The sequence below is a fragment of the Rissa tridactyla genome, chromosome 1, assembly GCF_028500815.1.
Source record: "Rissa tridactyla isolate bRisTri1 chromosome 1, bRisTri1.patW.cur.20221130, whole genome shotgun sequence".
NCBI classification, from domain to species: Eukaryota; Metazoa; Chordata; class Aves; order Charadriiformes; family Laridae; genus Rissa; species Rissa tridactyla.
The window spans coordinates 166,281,201-166,302,273 of record NC_071466.1 but is presented as its reverse complement, the minus strand read 5'-3'; the positions used below and the strand labels follow the sequence as shown (position 1 = coordinate 166,302,273).

The 21,073-nt window shown below is 47.5% G+C and overlaps 1 protein-coding gene across 1 annotated transcript; it reads left to right on the top strand.

The window, feature by feature from the left end:
- Window positions 1-138: 138 nt before the first annotated feature.
- ERP27 (endoplasmic reticulum protein 27) lies at window positions 139-19,567 on the top strand. Its single transcript, XM_054198832.1, has 8 exons — window positions 139-154; window positions 282-524; window positions 751-851; window positions 3,793-3,930; window positions 7,410-7,523; window positions 10,533-10,658; window positions 17,696-17,893; window positions 18,607-19,567. Exons 1-8 carry the CDS (start codon window positions 139-141, stop codon window positions 18,643-18,645), a joined length of 975 nt encoding a protein of 324 aa, XP_054054807.1. The 3' UTR covers window positions 18,646-19,567.
- Window positions 19,568-21,073: the final 1,506 nt, after the last annotated feature.

Genomic DNA, 21,073 nt, shown 5'->3' with positions numbered 1-21,073 from the left:
GCAGCTGTTCCCCATAGCCAGAGCCAATATAAGAGCTGCACGTCCCAGTGGCTGCGCCGCTTGCCAAGCACCAGGGAACATCGGCCCCTCTGGGACCCAGCACTTGGAGAAGTGCAGTGGCTCCTTCTGTATGGAGTCATGTTCTTACCCACAGGTAAGTCACACAGGTGCAGGGTGGCTGAGATGTCCCGTGCTGTGGGTGAGGATGTGCTGGTGGCAGTGTTGGTGAGGATCTCCAAGGCTGGTGCCTGCAGAGCAGGCAGGGGCTCTCTCCTGGCCAGGTTGTTATCTCTGGAGCTTCGCCCTGGGCCAGCTGCTCCCTTCCCACTGTCCCGGGAGTGACTGTGGGCCCCTGCAGCAGCTGACGTGTCTTTCGCTGAAGAAAGGACCAGAGCAGGGTGGCACGGCAAGGAGAAGTCAAGCTGACACCATGGCGACCTCCGTCTTCCTGTGCCTCTTCATCGTCCTGCTCACCGGGGGCTTCCCAACAGGGTGTGCTGGAGACGGTGGCTCTGCATCCCACAGTAAGTGAGCTTTCCTCCTGGCTCAGGGAAAAGGATGTATCTGCTGTGGGGAGTCCTCCTTATGCCAGGTCTCCTTACCTAGAGCGTGCTGTGCAAGCATGTTGAGCTTGCAGGAGAGGCGTGTGGGTGGGCATGTGAGGGGTGGGATGCTTGCGTGCGTGTTTGGGGAGCCCCTTTGAGCTGCTCTTTGTGTACCCTCTACCCGACCCTGACATCTCCTCTCCAGGCTCAGCTGGCACTGCAGAGAAGCCTGTCCTGTTGAGCAGCACCGCAGACGCCGAAGCCTTCATTGGCGGTGCGGAGGTGGCTGTCATTGGATTCTTCCAGGTGTGTTCATAGCACCTCCCCTGCCCCAGCTGTGAGCCCTATCCCACCCTGACAGGAGCATGGGGCTGGACGTGGCTTAAACACCTTCCAAAGGCAGCTTCTGTCCTGAAAGGTGCTGGGGCTCTGACAGGCACGTGGAGGGATTTGGTGACAGGCCACAAGGAGAATGCCAGCGATCTGGTCTGTGTGTAGAAAGGGAGATGAAGCAAGGGAGGAAGGTGAAGGAGGTCGTAGGAGCCCTGGAGCAGGAAAGAGGGAAGTGCTGCAGGGGAAGCAAAACAGGAACATGGGTGGCAGAGAAATGGTGCTGGTAAGGGGTGAGTGGGACCGTCAGTTGTTTGCTTCAGTCAGCAAAGACAGAGCAAGGCACTGCCTGCACAACAGGGCTGAGGAAACTGCATTTTATGGAGCAGCATTGGTGTGGGTCCTCTGAAGTCCAAGAGGATTTGGGCTCAAGCCGCAGCCTCCTCCCAGGGAAGGTATAGGCATGATCTCTCTGTCTTGCTGCTTCGTTCCCTGGAGTTGATATCCTTGGGATCTCTGCTCACTGTCTCTAAATTCAGTTGAATTCAGCCAAAGGTATTAGAGTGACTGATGGGTGTGTGCCGCTTGCCCCCCAGGCATGAGTATTTTTCCTTTGGAAACAAGACAAGAATATTTATTGAGTTAGAGCACCATAAAACAGAGGCCTCTTTAACAGGATCCTCATAATTTTTAAGGTTCCTGAGGTGCACCTTTTTCCCCCCTTTTCCTTGAGCTCCACCCTGGGCTTCTGCTGCCCACGCACTACCTCATGGCTTCTGTCAGAGAAGATGTCATCCTTTCAAAAACAACTCCTTTCTGCAAGCTCCTTCCTCCTCCTGCCCCGTGCCTGGGGATGGAGGGCAACCTAGAGGGGGCTTGGTGTAGGACCATGGCACATCGCAGCCAGCACAGAGCGAGGACCGATTCTTCTGCCTCTGCAGCACAAGCAGCAACAAGTGTGTGAGCGCTGGAGGCTTCTGCCCTGGGGGGCTTTTGCTAAGCACTGATCACAGAGCAGCAGCGGCCTTGACTTCGGCGCCTGCAGGCGTTCAGAGCTCCTCCGGGGTTGCTTTTTTTGCAGTGCTGCAGTCCTGCAAACCAGCCAGGCAATCTGCACACGTAGAACGAAAGTGCACAGACCAGAAGCCTCCTTCCCCTGGGGCAGCTGGCCTGGGTTTTGGCAGGGCTGTCCCCAGGGGCGTGGAGCCTCCTGCCCAGCTACAGGCAGGGGACCGTGGCTTCTTGCCGGGGGAAACAAAGTGAGGCCATAACCACTGGTGTCTTGTGCCACCGTGGCCTCCCTCCGGCTGCAGGATTTCATTCATCGGAGTCGAGAGGACGCGGGGTCCCGGGGCAGGGAGGGATGGCTGTGCCATCCTGCAGCGTGGGGACAGCCCCGGCTGCCAGGAGCGCGGGGCAGCCGCCAGCGACGTGTCAGGCATTCAGTGCCTGAAGCACGACAGGGCTGCATTTAAACGGTGGATAAAGACGTATGTGTGCCATGAGGGCTTGTCTTGGCTCTCTGCCTGAGAGTATATTCATCCAAATAATGTCCGTGTTCTCTGTTCCCCATAAATTATTTCTCTGCTGCAGCCTTTCAATTCACTGCAGAGCGCAGCTCGGCAAGCTCCCCGTCTAATGAGCACGGCCTCCCTGACTGGGAACAGCATGCCATGATGGAAAAACAGCACGCTGCTCCAGAAACCCTGTGTGTCTGCGAGAAAGGGCCATGCTTGGCCTGATTAAACCCCAGCTTTCCCAGGAATGCTCCAAAACTCAGTGAGGTTATTCCCACCGCAGGCTTTAGCGCTCTCACCAGAGCCATGTCAGTGTGCTGGCATTTCCAAAACAAGTCACAAGAGTTGTTTTTCTTTGAATGCAGGAAGAATTTTGTTTTCCATTCTCTCTGGGCTGAGCTGACGGTTCAAACCAAAAAGAAAAACAAACCAATTTCCAAGCAGAGACTGTGTCTTGAGAATTTAAACCCAATAAGTAGAAGCATCGAAAATACATCACTCAAAAGAAAAGTTGGGAATGGGAATTGCAAGGGAGGCTTTGGCACATGCTAGGGCTGTAGCTAATGCTCGCACTGCAAAAAAGAGAATGAACCTCAAATTACTGAGAAACTGCACATTTCTATCCTTCAATGTAGCTGCATTAGCTATTTTTCAAAGGATGTTTTAAGAAACCTTTTTAAAAGGAACGGGGATACTGTTAATGCAAGGTGTTTAAAAATTAGAAAGCCCTGACTCCAGAACCAGGGTTATTCTAAAAATTATGGGTTTATATATTTATTATACAGACAGAGACACGCATATATATGTGTGTGTATGTGTGTGTGTATACATGTATATATATTTAAGTGTGCTATGTGCGGATGCTGGGTTTCTCCCCTCTCTTTTAAGATCTCTAGGGCTTCGCATCATCACCTGCGTTACCTGTGAGCGTGGGGGCGAGAAGCGAGGCTTGGGAGAAATGGAAGGCGCGATTCCTGCCACAGCTACGTCGGCATCGCCGCCGGCTGACTCCCCCGATTTAGGGAGGAGAGCTGGTTGCGGGGCAGGGGGGCGAGGGCTGGGGCGGGGCGGGGGGGGAATCTCTGCAGCATCCCTCCACGCAGGCATGGTGACAACGGGGAGGGAAACACGCTTACCCCGGCGCCCCCATCCCCCCACCTCGGGCTCCCCCTCCCTTTGGCTGCCCCCGCGATCTCCCTGCCCTCCCCCCGCTCGCCCGCCGGGCCGCGGCGGGCGGGGGGGGAGTGGGGGCGGCTCCGCTGGGCGGCCGCTAGGTGTCGCCCTCGCACCACCTGCGGGCGGGCGGCGGCGGCGGGGGACGACGGGGGTGCCCGGGGGAGGCTCCGCTCCTCACCCCCCCTTCGCCCCCCTCCCCCCCCCATTTTTCTCTCCCTCCGCAGGAACCGGAGGGCCCCGAAGCGTCCCAGTTTCGCCTGGCGGCCGGCCGCATCCCGGAGGTGCCGTTCGGCCTCAGCAGCAGCCCCGCCGTCCTGTCCCACTACGGCGTGGCGGCCAACACCGTCACCATCTTCCGCAGGGTGCGTGGGGCCGCGGCCGTGGGAAGGGGGGTAGTGGGGGTGGTGGGGGTGCTGAGGGGGCTGGGGGTGCCGTGGGATCCGGGGAGCAGGTCCCTCCCCGGGAAACACGACGCCGTGCAGCAAAAGGCTGCGTCTGTAAAAATTAACGCGCTGGTTTAGGGGTTCCCCTGCCCCCTGGTTTTGGGGGAGGGGGGCTCTAGGGCAAGCGCTTAAAAACTGCCCACCGTCACAGTACAGAAGCGATGCAATCTCTGGGCAGTGGTGATAAAGAAGAAGATTAAAGCTGCTCATCTCACCTCAGAGCAAGCCACAAAAAAAAAAAAAAAGGCTTGTCATTGACAGTCACTCCGCCTGCCCACCTAAAGAACATGTCCTGCCCCAGAGATGTCTTTTGCTTTTCACTTGCAAAGTGCCCATCACTGTGACACGCAACACATATTACACCTGATAAGATTCTCCATTTTAAGATCTCCTGCGGATCTGGTCCAGCCCCCAGTGTTTTGCAAAAAAATGATGTTTGTGTTTCTGAGTGACCTGCCCGGAGCTCAGTGTTGCTTGGATGGGGTTTCCGTGGTTTTGGGAAGGCCCCTGAGACACATGAAAAGCATCTAAAGGCCACGTTACAATGGATCAACCCAGCAGGCTTGATACTGAATCTTGCCAAGTGTCACTTCAGGCAGGCAAAGCTGTCTCCCTGGGTGCACAGCTTTTCCATTGTGACTGAAACCAGATCCAGGCTGGGTCTCTGCAGTTACAGATGCTCTGCCAGCAAAAGAAATCCTAAACACTCTTTTCTGACTCCTATACCTTGGTGTTTAGAGTTATTCCCTAAATACGCTTTGGGCATGGGCCCATTAAAAATGTTACTTTGCAGTTTCTTGCGGACGAATGCCGTGCAAGATCAAATCTTTGTTGACTCCAGCCGTAAGTGCTGGTGCCTCACTGAATTTGAAGGTATATTGGGAAGGGCTGTGCAGTTGGCTCAAGAGTACCGACAAAAGCTAAGAGCAAGTATTCTACTGGTTATATCAAATTTCCTTGTGTTGCCCCTTCTCACACAAGTGTGGCACTCGAAAACCGGAGAGTGGGGTGTGTCTGAGGAGGAGAGGGGCCCTAGGTAGCACAAGATGTCCTAAAAGCCCATGAAGTGTTGTGTCGCCAGAGCTCTAAGCACACAGGGTGGGTGGGCAGGATGGAGACACACTAGGGAAACGAAAGGTGGCAGCTTGGCCAAGTTCTACATCCGGGTTGTACGAAGGTTGGACAAAGTCAGTTTGTTCCCCTTTCTCATCATTTCCTGCACCATGTTTACCACTGGCATTATCCAAATAATTCAAAGAGAATGATCTAAGAGTGAGCAATAGGTAGGCAGGTCCTTTTAGTTAACCTTTTATTTGCTATGTGCAGATGTTGCAATCTGAAGCAACACCCATCTCAGTTTTGGTTCTTAGTCATGGTGGTTTTCTTCCAAAAATGTTGAAAAGATCCTTTGTTTTTGCGCTGTGGCAGATAGTGAGGATGACTGCATTGGGAGGCTGCTTGATAAAAGAAAGTGTCTGGATTGTTCGAAGTTGGATTATATTGAATATTCTTTGTTCATAGTCCTGTTTTTGCAGCTGAACTCTTGTTTAATAGGAAAAAAAAAACGACCAAGAAACTAACACACTAGTCAGGTTCAAATGTGGTTGACAATTCACTTGTCTAATTGTCAGTTTTTCTTAAATTAAGTTATTCAGACACATTATTTTTCCTTTTATTCTGTGCTGAATACTGTGTAGGAGTAAGGGGTCAGAGATTAAAAGGAAAAGAAAAAAGAACTGACAGAGGAACTTGGAGTAAAATACCCATTTGAAGAATACAAAGATGCGTGACCAGGATAGCAGTGAATCAGAGGCATAAACTCATTTCTTCTTTGCTTTTGCAGAGTATGAAACATGTATAATGCTTAGATGTTTAAAAGATAATTACAGTAGTAGGAGGAGCTGCTGTCAACTGGTGAGACTTCTTTGCATATAGCAGAGGGAAACTGGTTTATTCTAGTGAGGAATCTGTCCTGATAGACCTAAAAAGAACATAATTAACAGATGCTAATAAGCTGATTATATAGTGTGATGAAGACATTTTGATCAGAGCTTCAACTATTAGATGTAGAATATTTTCCAGCCTTATTTTCTTGAAATCATAAAAGTTGAGCGCAGATTTAGGATATTATTATCTCAAAACGGATATCAAGTGTTTCCAAAAAGCCCATGAAAGTCAAGGAAAGACTTTCTGTGGAGTCTGGGGTGCTTTAGATTGGTTCCCAAGGCCTGTCTGATCTCACCCACCAAGGTGTTGCACTGCCCTGATCCCATTTACTTGAGCAGAGCTGCCCTTTCATTTTATGCAGGAGCAAATCCGTGAGAGGAATCAGGCAGCACAGTCCGAAAAGCACCAGTTTGGATTGCCACACAGGGCGCTGTGACCCCCTACCAGATCAAAGACCTTGCCCATGACCACAGAACAGCAAAAAGGGCTTCAGATGTCTGCACACCACTGGAAAAACTAACACAAGATCTTTCAGAGGTCGTACAGATGCAGAGAATAAAATCTAGGGTGTGCACGTGGACTTTTCCTCAGCCCCAAGAACCCATTCAACACGTGCATCAAAGGCCTTCAAATCTCAGACTTTGATCCTGTCGCTTGTCAGAGCCCAGCATCCCCATGGCTCAACTCAGTCATGTCCCATGGTGTCGCTGCACGGCAGCTCTGCTCCATCGGGTGGTTTAGCTACCATTCAATGGTGGCCTGCTTTTTCTCTGTTTCCCAGGTCAAGCAAACCTCAATAAAATCACATCGTTTAGGCAAGGGGGTGAAGTGTGGGGAGATGTGTGGCAGGATGGATTTTCCTCTAAAGCTAAAACGTGCTGGGATTGACTTTTTTTTTCTTTTTTTTTTTTTTCTGCTGTACTGAGAAAAAAATTACTCTTTTTATTGGAGAGATTTCCTGCTTGCACAATGTTTCCAGGAAATCCATACACGCCTATGCCAATGTTTATTACTTGTAGAAGAAATAGAACAAGCAGATGAAGATTTAAAAAAGCGATGTAAAGCCAAAATCGATGTGATGCAAAAGTTAGGCTATTTAATGATCTCTCCCCACAACGCCTAGAATAGTTTATCAGCTAATCCTCCCTGTCTCCAGTGCATCAGGAGCTGATACTGTAAGGATGTCTGGAGTCCTCAGTGATTTCTATTATGCCATGAGTTTGCCTTGTCCTTAGGAGACTGAAGGAGTGCGGAAGATCCTTATCTTGAAATGCAGGCTGATCTCTGTAGGTCGAATTGTTCTGGACGTCTAGAAATGGGAATTATGTGGTGAGAGGAAGGTGGTGTCCCAAGGGGTGGGTGTCTCCATGAGTGACTACCGTCAGCGCCTCTGGAGAAGTTGCTGAGAGGAGAGGACAGCTGTGACTGTAGGTGTCTTTGCATGTCTTCAGGTGGACAATGACCGGAGGGATATGGATATGAACGACAAAGATGTTGATGCTGAGAAGATGACTCGTTTCGTTCGGATGAATGAGCTCCGCCTGGTGACAGAGTACAACCCTGTGGTAATTACCAGCTCCCCACAGCCCTCACCCTGGCCCTTGACCTCCTCCTCATGGGTGTCCTCTGGACCAAAAGTTTGCATGCCCAGATGTGTGCAAGGGTTGTGGCAATGGTGTGGATGTGTTTGGGGAAGCCACACAACTCTTTGCTGCTACTCCATGTGTGAAGTGGGAGCAGATGTTGTGCTGGGGCATGCGAGTGGGGCATGGCAGTTGGGGGCGTAGGGAATGGAGGCATGGCGGTTCCTTTACACTTCCAATAAATCTGGGGTGTTGATGGGCAGAGAGTTCCACTTCTTACCACTCCTGATGGCAGCGTTACTTCCTCCCATGGGCATTTGCCATGTCATGGCGTGCCTGCAGACCCTGCTCAGACATGGTACCCTCTCTTTGGCTGAGAAACCTTGAGAAACATGGAAACTTGAGTGACCTACTCCCAGAAGGCAGGTTTTTATCACCCAGCACATAGGGCTCGACATAAGCCTGGCTATTTGAAGGCATATTCAAGAGACGGTTGGAAACTTCCCAAGCAAAATTTTTCCCATCGCCTCTATCCCTTACTCTAGAATTCATCAGTTCAACAACAACAACAACAACAACAAAAATCAGACATAGGATACTTCCATGTTGGCCATCTTCATTAGCTCACCCACCTGACTAGCAGTCACTAGGTGCCAGTGACTCTCCCCTGTAGAGGACGACCAAGGATTTAGTCTCCTGTGAAATCTCAGCAGTTCACTGGGCTCATTGCTGTGGAGCCAAAAGGTCTTAGAAGCTCAGATGGCCACAAGTCTGGGACTTTATCATGGCTGATGGGGTCTTTTGTGGAATTCTGAGTAGTTGCAGCAGTGCTGAACAAGCTCAATTTCATCAAACAAGAATGGCCCAACCTGTTTCAAAGCTATACTTTTTTAAAACGGTGCCAAGGATCAGCTAAGGGGGCGGCCACATTCCCCAGCTCAGGTGCAGCATGCCAGTTGAGAGAGCATTTTGTTGTGGAAGTGCAACATTTTGTTTCCAGAATGAAATACTGTAGGAGTTCTGTTTTTTTCTTTTTTCTTTGAAAAAAAAAAAGTGGATTTGTTTTTTTGTCTCGATAAGGGATGTGAAAAAAACATTTCAAAATCACGGAATATTTCTGGGGACAGAAAAGCTATATCCTGCCCCGTTGTCTTTACAGCCCTTTGAGAACACCCAAGTCATGTCAGCGGGGATGTTCTTGTTATCTTTATAGACGCCCAGGCCTTCTGAACCCTTGGAGCCTCCACTGCATTTTTTGGCAATTCGTTAGATCACGGCACTTTATTCTTGTATTTCTGCTGATGCTTTGGGCTCTCCCTCTATGGTGTCCTGTTCAGCAGCCAGGCTGTCTCCCTGACCGAGAAGTCCTGAGCTGTTCAGCTGGTCCCCTCCACCCTGACTATCAGTACACATGTTCCAGTTTTTTTCCCTGACACTCTGGAGTCCTATCAAGGTGCTGGAATTAACAGTGCCTCCTGCAGTCCCCAGCCTTCCCAGTTCCTCTAATAGAGCTTGGTTTTCCATAAATATTTATTCCCGGTGCATATGCTGTTTACATCTAAGCATGCTGCAGAGGCTGGGGTCACGCAGATCACATGGAGTGCTGCCAAGAGTTTTTCTCCCTGTCCTGGGGCCCTTACTGTTTCGCCCACATACTTTAGGCATTTTTAGGCAATGCTTTCCCTGTGTGCTTTCCAGGAGAGTCAGATGTGACCTAGCCGTGTTGATGAGTTCTGCTGATGGCTCTTGCACAAGGTTGCGTGGACAGGCACACCTTTGTGCGGAGCTGCTGGAGGAACTGTGGCTCCAGCCCTGCCTGCTCTCAGCCCAGCCTTGTTGTGGCCCTTGGTGCTGGCTGTCTTCACCCTCACCTTCAGCCCCGTCCTCTCCCATGAGGTCTTCTAATGCTCTACAGCCTTGGTTTGCACGCCCTCTACTTCCCTCTGCCCCCTCTGCCCACCAGAGCACTGCCCCACTTTCTCACCAGAGCAGCGAAGGGATGCAAAATGGCTGATAAACATTAGGCTAACGGCAGAGTCCCCGCTGCCAAAAATTAGATGCTTTGCAGTGCCTGGCTCTTGCCAACACGCACTCCCTGACCCCTTCCTTATTGCTCCTAGAGCGTGTGGAAACTTTCTTCTCCCGCTTGGCGGGGAGCTGCCCCGTCTGTGCCTCCGTGGTTTCGGTGGCAGAGGGGAGGCAGCAGGTCTGGCCCGGCTGCTGTTTGGTTTGAGGGAGAGGCTGCAGGAAGCGGGCAGGAGGAGAAGTGAGATGACGAGCGAGTGAGTGAGTGAGTGAGTGAGTGAGAGCCTGGAGATGGTGCGGCAGCTCCTTGGGCAGTGCCAGCCCCGTCTCCTCACAGAGGGGCCAGTGTGTGCTGCCTGCTTGGCCCTTGCTCAGGGGACGAGGGACAGCCACGTCCTCTCCCACTGCAGAGGCAGTTTTTACGCTCGGCACTCCGGAATGTCCAGGCCTTGGGGTTGCTGAAACTCATCCCCATCCTACACACAGCTAAATGCTAAAGAAAGGAAACAAGGGGAGACACCAACCCTAACACTATAAATCCTTCCCACTTTCTTGCTCCTATTTTGGCCGGGTGCTGGACCTCAGAAGGTCACCCTTACGTTCGGTGTTTGCTGGCTTTCCCTGTCCGTTTCCTTGCCCTCTAGACTTCTGCTTGCTGTATCCAGGCAGTCCACCTACCTGGACACTGACCGTCCCGAGGCAGGTGATGAACCTTTGTGGTCTTCAGACTCTTGTCTTGGAAGTAAGAAAACCAGGAGGTTAAATGCTTCCACAAAGAACCCAGATTGAATCAATCCTGCATTAAAGAAAGCTGTTCTGCTTGTGAGGCTGATTTGCAAAGAAATCTCAGCTGAAGCACGAGGATTGATGTCCCTCTGGCAGTGCATCCAATGCAGATGGAATGTTCTCAGACTCCTTGTCTCTGTGTGTTTCTCTCTCTGTCTGTGCTGGCCATGTTTTCGGCAGACGGCAATAGGTGTGATGCAGAGTTCACTCCAGCTTCACCTCCTCCTGATCACAGACAAGATGTCCCCAAAGCACCCTGAACGAATGCGCAAATATCGGGCTGCAGCGGAGCTCTTCAAGGGGAAGGTAAGTCCAAACAGAGAGGAAGGGGAGCCATTAGGGAGAAAAAAGGGAGAACACGATTTATGCCGTGGATGGGGAGGACAGAATCTCCTTCTCTGTGCATTAGGGGAGCAAAGGCCAAGTGCCAGGAAAAGAGGATCAGCTGCATAATTAAGTGGAGGGGTTGGATCTGTTCACCTTTTGCCAGTTTGCCTCCTCGTGGGGAAAATATCCTCTGTATCCCTGGAAGCGTTCAAGACAAGGCTGGATGGGGCTTTGAGCAACCTGGTCTAATGGGAGGTGTCCCTGCCCATGCCAAGAGGGTTAGAACTAGATGATCTTTAAGGTCGCTTCCAACCCAAACCACTCTGTGATTCTGTGAGTCTATGGTTCTATGATCCTGCTCCTCTGCACCCTCAGTGGGACATTATGTGCTTCCTTGCTTCTGGTCCAGAAGCACTGGGAGATGACAAGCAGCTGCTGCACTTCAATCTGGCGATGGTTGCCTTCCACTGGTGTGAGAGGTGATTTTGTATATACAGCCTGCAATATGCCAAGGAGCATTATATAAGTGACCAGACGGCAATTACTGTCATGGTGCTTCTTAACCCGTTGCCTTCTGGTTGGATCCTGGGGAAACAGCTATTTTAAAGGAGTCGCAAATGGGTTTGTCGGATTTTCCGCACTAAGGTGATGGGACAGATGGAGTCTTTCAGAGAAATTTCGCCTGGCTCCCACCCCTCTATGGGCAGGGCTCCCCAGATAATAAATCTTCCCATGGCTGATTCTCTGCCAGCAGCTGGATTACAGGGGAATTTGTGTCCAGGGAATAGAGGAAGGAACTGCCAAGCACAGGAGGATTGTGAACAACAGGAAGGCATTTGGGACAAGGGAGAAGAGCAGATGGGAGGGGGCAGAAGATCATAGCAGCGGGGAAGGCTGAGCTGAGAGGCAGTGGAAGAGATCTTCCTGGCAGAAGAGTGGAGCTGGAAAGAGTTGGGGTTTGAGAACAAGAACGTCCGCGTGCATCTGTTTGTGGTACTGAAGCGGCAGATTAAATGTCAACTATATCCTCATCTTCAAATGGAGGGGCCTCCTCAGATCCGTGCACCCTCAAAAGTCTTGAGACTTGTTTATGGCAGGACCACTTTGGACCTTGCCATCTTTCCCTCCCAGGCAGAAACCATGCATCAAAGTCAAAAGGTCTCTTCAAAAGTATTTTGCTTTGATGAATACATGAAGATAAAAGAAGACTCATTTATCTGAAAAATTCTAGCCCTCTCATGTGAGATGTGTGTTATAGTGACGCCATTACCACTGTCCTCCATGAGCAGCAGAGTCTGATTCACCTGAGCAGCTAACTATTCTAACACAGCACATTGCTGTTTAGCATCACTATCCTTTGCTGATGCAGCTGCAGTGAGTTTTTTCTTCATGTGACATGCCTAGATCTGTCAAAATGTGAATAATTTTCCTAGAAATACTTCACAAAACATTGGATAAAATGTTGTACTGAAGTCCAGACAATTTATGAATTGCCAGCAAGCCAAATCTAACTTTTTTTCATTTGTGCAGGCAAGTTTCCCACTGAATCAGTCTAGAGGTTTGCCAGAGTAAAATATAGAGATTAAAGATGTGGGATTTAACTAATTTTTTCCACTTTACTGGAGTGGTACTGCAGGACATGTAGGTGAAGGGACTTCAAAAAGGAGTCTAATAAATTGTTTTTCCCAAAGGAGTGGCACTCTGTGGAGTAAATCGTGATTTGGACTGCCCTCTTACAAAGCAGTAAGAGAGAGCTTGGATCCCTCTGTTTGGGTCTTAGATCTGGAGTAAGAAGAGCAATAAGACCACTTAGGTTTATCTCCATTGCTCTGTCATGTAGAAAGACATGAATTAGTTTGGGTATCAGAAGCAGCCACCGCACTATACCATGGAAATCTCTGCTGGCTCGTTTTCCTAAGAGGAGTTGTCTGTTGTCAGGACTACCGAGTTAACTAAGGTTTTCTTCAAAACAAGTAAAGTAATGAGTAGATTTTGCCTTTTTGTGGCCCGCAAATTGTCTGTGAATAAATGCAAGATTCTTGACGTGAGTTTTTTTCAGGATTACCAGCGAATAATTCACAACCTCTGGGCTGGTGATGAAAGGCTTGTTTGTACTGTGGGGTGAGGGCTGTCAGTGTTTTGAGCAAGGAATCATTGCTGTGCAGTGGAGAGGTGTTCAGGCTCCCTGAGAGCATGTACCACTGCGTCCAGCAGCGCTTCACAATGACTGCAGCATGCTGGAACAGTGTGGGGAGACTCAGCGTGTGTTGCATCTTCTCCACGATGCCAGTGCAGAACACAGACAGAGCCTCGAGAGCGTTCCCAAGCAGGAGAAGGGGTACTGATCCTTTCACATATCTCTGCTGCACTCTGAGGGAAGAGGAGTCCTTGTTATTGTCGTCACCAGGTGGAAGGAGAAGAAAAACTTGTTGCTTGGATTGATAGAGAGATGAAGGGGAACGGCTGCCGCTGAGCGACTGACCCCAAGAGTGAAGAAAATCATAGAATCATAGAATCATGTAAGTTGGAAAACACAACCTTAAGATCATCAAGTCCAACCATTAATGGATCATGAGGAGATTTCAGTTCCTGGATTATGGTCCATTCATCTCTGGTTTATGATCTTTTCATTTTTGCCCAAGAGGAAGCTGAGACTTTCAGCTGGAGGATCCATGAGGCTGTGTGGAGAGGACCATTATTTGAAAATGGCTTGAACTGCACCCTGAGCCGCAGTGAGTGTCTGAAGACAGTCTAGATTCCTCTAGATTTTATCGTGGAACCTGGGGGCTATAAAATGCTGGAGAAGAAAGTATGAATGTTAGATGATGCTAAGCCAGCAAGAGCTGACAAGAATAAGAAGAAATATGGTACTTTTACAGCAGACTTTAAGAAACAATTGTGGGTGGGTAACAGTGAACAGACAGGGCTCAGAGCACTGCAGCTGCAGGAGTGAATCCACCAGCCTTCTTGGAAGGATCCCACTGCAATCAAAGATGTGCTTATGTGAGAAAGCACTGCCAAGAGTCCAGGCTTTCTGCTGGAAAGGAAATGTCAGGGTTTGCGTTGCTGAGCCAAAATAGCATCAGCATCTTCAGTTTTCTTTCCACAGTATCAGAGCATAACATGACACACAGAGCTGGTGTACCTCCTGAGTGTTTGCTCAGGTTTCAAGAAGGTGATGCTGGGAATAACAAAAGCAGCTTTTGCTGCAACTGATATAACTGGTTTACAATGTCAAAATGATTTGGGTGGAGATATTTGGAAAGTCCCTTTTAATTCATATGTAGGCCCATTTAGAAATGGGTTCTGAGAAACTCCTGAGAGTCCTTCAGGAGTTCTTCCATGGAAATGAAAGGTGCACTTTCTCTTGCAGACAGTCATTCATACACTTTTTATTTTTCTTGTCAGGCATTAATGGCTCTAGAACTGAGAGAGGTAATATTTAGAGATGCCTCTTTTAGCCATAAACAGGGGAACCTGTAAATAAGGGTTGTCTACGTCACTTAACAGATATCTACAGTAAAATTGTTTTTGTAGCTTGCTTTTTTTTTTTAAATTCATGACTCATGTTTCCATTTTGCTTTGAGGTACTATGTAAGCTGTGTAAGAAATTACTCAAACTTCAGAATTTCATCTTTTTGCTTATACAGTCTCCTCAAAGAATGAAGGTTGCAGCTCCATGAAGTTCAAAGTCAAATGTTGGACATGAGGCTTGATCATCCTTCCTGTTTGTCTTCCTTAGAGGAGAAACTACGCAACATCAAGTTGGTTTCTACCACTGCAGTACTATTTTCAATTAACTTTAATTCCTTGGGCAATAACATCATTCCTTATCTTAGTATTTACTGGGAACTCGATGTTCTAAAAGCACTGGGCTAGGAATCAAGTTGTCAAGACACCAAGACAGCACCAGTGTAGAAAATTTTCTGAAAGAGAGCTTATTGCAGGTGACAGTGCACAAATGATATCACACTGGGTTCTGTGTTCTTGGACTATCATATGTGCTGGGAGTTCCTCATCCATGCAGCAAATCCGTCACTGGCTCTAGCAGCAGACCTCTGAAGGCAAGAAGATTGATACAAAATGAAAAGAATCGTTTCAGAAATGAAACAAACAGCTATCGTACAGCATAGTATAAAATAAAAATGAACTTTCTGTTTTGGATGGAACTTCCTGGTTTCCAGCAGTGGAAGAGTTGTCATCATAAGTGGGAGTTGTTTTGGTGAATTATAGCTTTGGTAAGTTGTCTGAGCTAAGGCTTTAGGCTCTTTTTAGTACTGGTAGAGAAGGACAGACATGTCCTTCCTCCTTTTGTAAAATAAGTGGAATCAAGTGCCATTTAGTGTACCAGTTATTGTAGAGGTTGCTTAGATGACTGGCTGAGAAAAGACTTAAGATCTAGATGGCAGAAATTAAGCAAGGCGAATCTTGTCTCGTGGTCAGTATAATTTTCCATGGTCACTGCATTCATTCTTTATGATTAGAGCTGTCTGGGAATCTCTGAACAAAATAAATTCTTTAGAAGAAAATGCCAGTTCCACTAGGTGGCACCTATCATGGAAATGTTCCTATTGAGAAACCTGCTTGGTTTCCAGCTGCTGAGGAGACCAGGCTTCCAGTGCTTGTGCTCTCAGTACTCTGTACCTTACAGACTGCCTCACAGGCGTGACTTTGAGGCCACACAAGCCTTGGGGGGGACCGCTGAAGCACATCCAGCATAGGATACATGGCCTGTCCTTTTGCTGAAGGAAGATTCATAGAATCATAGAATGGTTTGGGTTAGAAGGGAACTAAAAGATCATCAAGTTCCAACCTCCCTGCCATGGTCAGGGACACCTTCCACTAGACCAGGCTGCTCAAAGGCCCATCCAACTTGGTCTTGAACACTTCCAGGGATGGGGCAGCCACAACTTCTCTGGCACAACTTACTCTTTTATTCTTACCCTGTTCTTTGTATTAATGGATAAAATATGCACAGCTTTTTAGTTTCGGGAATTTTAACAAAGGCTGGAAGCTTGGTACATTGAAGAATGTTGACTAACGTTTATTTATATTACCATTTTAAAATGCTATTTATCTTTTTTAAAGGTGGAGGAGATTTTGTATAGAAAGTGACAACATTTAACAACCTAGGTATTCTAAATGCTTTGGTTTTTTTATTAATTTCTTGTTTAACTCTTGTTTAATAAAACATTTTTGTCTAATGAATCTTTCATAGAGAAAACCAAAAGCTGGTGAATGAACTGGTGAAAATGTAATACCATTTCCTGTACCAGTCCTTTGAAAGTGCTTCCCTCCAAACTGGCCTCTGTTTCCAGCTTGCTTGTTGGAAGGAGAGCCCTAAAATATAAATATTGCTGCTCCAGCTGAAAGCCTCTTAGATCAGGTCCTTAGACCTGTGACCCTTCTCTTGCTTGGTGTTTTATCCCGCAAAAGGATGAATTTAGCATTCTGGAAGGAGTTTCCCCCAATCTGCTCACTAGCGTGTTGCCCTTGGAGCACAGTTGACTTTCGGAAGAGAAATTGCAAGTGGTAAATATCACATATCCCGTGAAAGTGTTGTTCCTGTCTCTGTATCAAAGTGATTATCTGCAATTAAACCTTACACTAACCTAACTATCCCTCTGTCCCGTAGGCTGTTGCCTAGGAAAGTTTCCAGATATATTTCGGTTTTTTATAGAACATAAATTTAATAAAGAATTTGAGATTTACCAAGTTTATTTTTGGAGAAGAAAAAAGTTTTGAACTAACTTGAGTGTTCTTGATTGAAAAGGAAGAAAAACATGAGTCACAGCCTGGGAACTGGGCACATCATCTTCACATTGCATTACTTTTTTTAAACTCTTCTTTTTTCTTCTATATGTTAAGTCATATCCATGTCCATAGGTACATTGAATATGCTAAGCCCGGTAGACTTCATAGGATAAAGAAAAGCTAAAATGATGCATGTTAGCTGGATGTTTGTTTCATTGACTTGGATGTCACCTGCCAAGGGATTCTATTTAATCGGATTAAATTTTCAATTGCTGCATTTATTTTCTTTTATAAAATTTATGTGTAATATTTGTATCTAGTATTAATAGATAATTTAACAAATATTTTTGAGATAAATGTATATTTTATTGATAATATTTCAGATTCAAACATTTTAAATTTATACCAATTCCCACTGCACCTATAAGATCTCAGTTGAAACTTACCCTTAAAATAAAATCATGGAGTTGGTCACCAATTCTGATAAAGCCGTACTATTGAATCATCCCAGCAGAATCCTAATCCTTGGCTTGATCTTGCTGTCCAAGACTATTCGGGATCCCAGAAAACTGTAGGTTATTCTCATCCTGACTTATTAATTGTTGGGCTTGTCTCCCCAGGTATGAACAACCCTCCACTGAGCTGGGCTGTATGGACATTGGTGTCTTGCCAACAACTGTTTCCTAAATGATTGCATCTTCATTTCTATTCACTTAAGCTCACTTAAATACATCCTTTGTGTTTGGTACTCTCATGTTCTTATCCTTGCAGGCTCCTGCTGCCCTATACTTCACTCCCACAATCTTGCAATTGAGTTTGATTCTCCACACACCAAAAATTCTTTTCACTCTGCCACTCTAGGTCTTGCATGGATGCGAATACCTGATCCAAATATCATGCAAGTAGAGGAGTTAGATTCTTTTACATGTGCCACTAGGATAAAAGACATCTTGTTTCTTCATCTATTAAGAGAATAGAAGCGGAGACTGCCTTCCTGCCATACTGTAGATATATTTTTAAAGAGGGTGAAAGCAGACACTTTGTTTGGTCGTGTAAGTCTGGACTTGATAAAATACAGAAAAATGCACTGCACGGAGCAGTTAGATAATGGCAGAGGGAAGTGTTGTCCTAACAGAGTACGGTAGGTTTTCTTTAACTTTTTATAAAAATATCACTGTTAATCTTCATATGATCACGGTTTGGGGATCTGCTCTCTCTCTGTTTCTGTTTTGTTCACCTTTCCTCTCCCATTTCCATCACAGATTCTCTTTATCCTGTTAGACAGCAATTTGAAGAGCAATGAACGAATAGTGTCATTCTTCAAACTGAAGAAGTCCCAGCTGCCAGCTCTGGCTTTATTCCATGCACCAGATGAGGCGCAGGATGTGTTGACTCTGGATGAAGTCTCCGTTGAGCGTATACAGGACTTCTGTAATCGTTTCTTACAAAGAATGCAGAAGGTAAAGGGGGACTCCTGTACAGTCCACAGGAAGTGGGGGTCTTGTAGGACGATGCTGTTTCTCACAGGGCTCTTGAAGATGACTTCAGTTCCTTGAATTCCTCCCCACCCCTTCCACCTCTTTCATTTTCATTTGCACCTGAATATCAGAAAAGCATTAGATCTAGAGCAGAGCAGAGATGGATGTCTTTGCAGAGTCTCTTTCTTCATTGACCTCTGCCTTCTAGTCTACAGAAAGAAGACTTCACTGACCTCTGCAAATGTGTGAAGGTCTTGGTGAGGCATCTTTTTTCTGGGATGGGGAGACAGTGTAAAGGGTGCTTTTGGACACTGGGAACGGGCGTGGTGGATGGCAGCACATAAGAGAGGATCAGAGAGACAGTGGCATGGATAGGAAGGAAATCTATCAAGAAGGCGACAGAACAGACTACACAGACGAGGGCTCAGGACTCTACCAGAGGTCTCTGCTGGGAGAGGGACAATTTAATCTCCATGTTCATTCAGTGTTAAGAGTTCTCTCTCTGTCAAAGCTCATCCTACTATAGCACAGGGGCTTTGTGTGTCAGGACCCCGTGTTGTGCAACTGCAATGGAATAGGCAAGGCAGTGGCATAGACAGCAGAAGGAGGCGTTTAAGTGGGTTTATTTCCTTTTATTGCTGTGCTGAGAAACCGAGCAACGTCAAAACTGATTTCATGCCTCTAATGTGTTTTAGAAAGAAGACGAACGTGAGGAGAAGAATGAGGAGCTCTGATTCTTTCTCAGCCAACAGAATGACTGTGCCCAGAGTTATCTGTTTCTGGTGTATGAGGAGTTTTCTGAGCTCCGCAGCTCAAGAATTCCTGAGATAGTAGGATTAAAGGGCCAAATCAGTCACAGATTTCCATCTCCATGCTATGTACATATATGCTGTCTGTCCTCTCTAGGAATCTCTTCTCCCTTCTCATTTGCTGGCTTCATCTCTCTTTCTCAGTACTCCAGGAGATCTGATATTGCCCTACACTGTGTCCTTCCATGTCACCTCTGATGGAGCAAAGTGTGATATAGGAAAAGGGCAATATCAGAGATAAAGCTTGTAGTTCCCAGGTATCTGTTTCCCTCATTTTCTCTGCTTTTGGTGCCATGCTGGGATCCACTAACATTAGGAACAGACTGGTTGCTTGTCGTCACACGAACTTTTCCATTTATTTTACTAAATAAAGCAGAAAGTGTATAGCCTGAATTTTTATGCAAATATGTGATTTCCCACTCCCCATGTCTTTCACTTAAGGACAAAGCCTGTGCATTTCTGAGTGAGCAAGCTCAAAAATCTCCTTTCTCTGAATTAAACCAGGCTTGCAATGCCTAACCAGTCAGACTGGTTGCTAAGAATCATTCCTCATGGAACTGGAGCCATCATCAACAGATATTTCCACCAGGATGAGAGATTTCTGTGAAGGTTTGGGATCGGAACAGCACTGGGTACAGCAGATCTGAGCTGGTGCAGCAAAAATGAATGAGCCTAAGATGCAGATTGAGGCTAAGAGGAATGGGAACTGTGGCAGAAGAGCAGTGTGAAGTTGCATTGCAAGATAAGGGGTAACTCCACACTGCATTAGAGGGAAGGGCTAATGTCTGTGTATTGACCTTGGATATCCCTCAGAGGTCCCAGGGCTAGTGTACAGGGGATGGGGACTTTGCAGGCGTGGCGTATGAGCCATCCCTGTTCTGCTGTACGAGATGCATGCAGTAGGGTTGCCTCATACTTGGCTCAGCATCCTTTGGCATGAAGTATGGATGCTCCTGTCAAACAGTGACTGCATTGTCTCTCAGGGCTTGAGAAACTTGGCTTGGGATAGGGAGCCTAAGAGGCATAGAGCTGAGAAACCTCAGCCCTTTCTCAGAGATTAGCTCAAGGCAAAGAACCAGGAATAGAAAGAAGTTGTTCTTGGTGATGAGGCAAACACAGCTTCCCACCACAGAGGGAGAAGTCAGGAGCTGGAAGGGTTGCAACATAACTGCCAGCCACCATGATGAGGGCCACAGCAGGGAGGCTCTCAGTACAATAGAGAGGCAGGCGCCAGCCCTGCATTAGCTTTTGCCTTACATGTGGATCAAGCTGATGTCTTTCATCTTCCTAAGGCTCTGTCTCCCATGCAGCTGGACTTATCTCGTTTAGTGCTCTACCCTCCCTTCTCCTCCGCTTACCTAAAGCAAGCCCAATGCTTTAACAGTTGTTACGGGGAATCAAAATTGCTGCACATTTCCAAGGAAAACTGATGTGACCAAAACAGCATTCAGGATTGTGCCTTTTGTTGGCAATGCTGGGAAACTGTCTACCTGAATAGGGAGCTCTCCCCTAAGAGGCAGGGTGGTGGGCAATATGGGGTCTCAGAAGCTCCATGGTCAACGCAATATCCAATATTTGTTTCCTAAATGAGGCAGTTCAGAAAAGAGCAGGAAAAGAGGGAGGAGAGGAGAGAGAGGCAAACCACCTCTGTCTGTTCAGTTCTCCCTTGCCACAGCTGAGTGCTCCTCTGGTTTGTGTCTGGCCTATGAGAACCTGTAGTATTGCTTCTGGACACAGCTAGATAATAACACTGAAGACATCAAAGAAGGGGTGAGTTTGGGGCATTACGTGCTGCATATTTCTTTATTTAGGCTGGTAAGTGTGTAGGCACCTGCTCTCAGGCCATAAAACTGTTTTACTTGGGTGTCCTCTCTTCTGAGCAGCCATTTCACAGTGACCTTCTGCTACTAGCATGTGGTCCCAGCGGTGGAGATGTCACTGTCATCAGCTGGAACCTAACGGCCATAAGGTTTGGCCCATGGCTCGCCAGGCCTGTGTGTTCCCTCTGTGAGGGGCAGGGTGGAGGGACGATCAGTTGTCTCTGACCCTGGGGCTGTGTGGAGGTGTAAGCACAGGGCTCAGCCCTTCCGAAGCACGGGGGAGCCTCAGGATTTCGTCCCAGACTCTGTCACACACTACATCTTTGGGGATCAGAGATGTCTCACCTCACACTGGCCCAGAGCGCAGGCAGAGCAGACAGACACTTGCCTTCCAACATCCCCATCTCAGTGGTGTGCGATGGTTTTGAACTCCTGGTTTTATTCCAGTCCTCAAACATGCAGGGCTGTATCTCCTAGCAAAAGCCCTGCTTGCTTTCCCTCAGAGGGAAAATTGCTCCTTTTTATGGCTGTAG

What these genes read in the sequence shown, in the direction of transcription:
- ERP27 (XM_054198832.1), top strand. An exon ending in CCGTCACCATCTTCCGCAGG is followed by an intron (nt 3,931 to 7,409) that starts GTGCGTGGGGCC and finishes GCATGTCTTCAG; the next exon opens with GTGGACAATGACCGGAGGGA. An exon ending in CGGAGCTCTTCAAGGGGAAG is followed by an intron (nt 10,659 to 17,695) that starts GTAAGTCCAAAC and finishes TTTCCATCACAG; the next exon opens with ATTCTCTTTATCCTGTTAGA.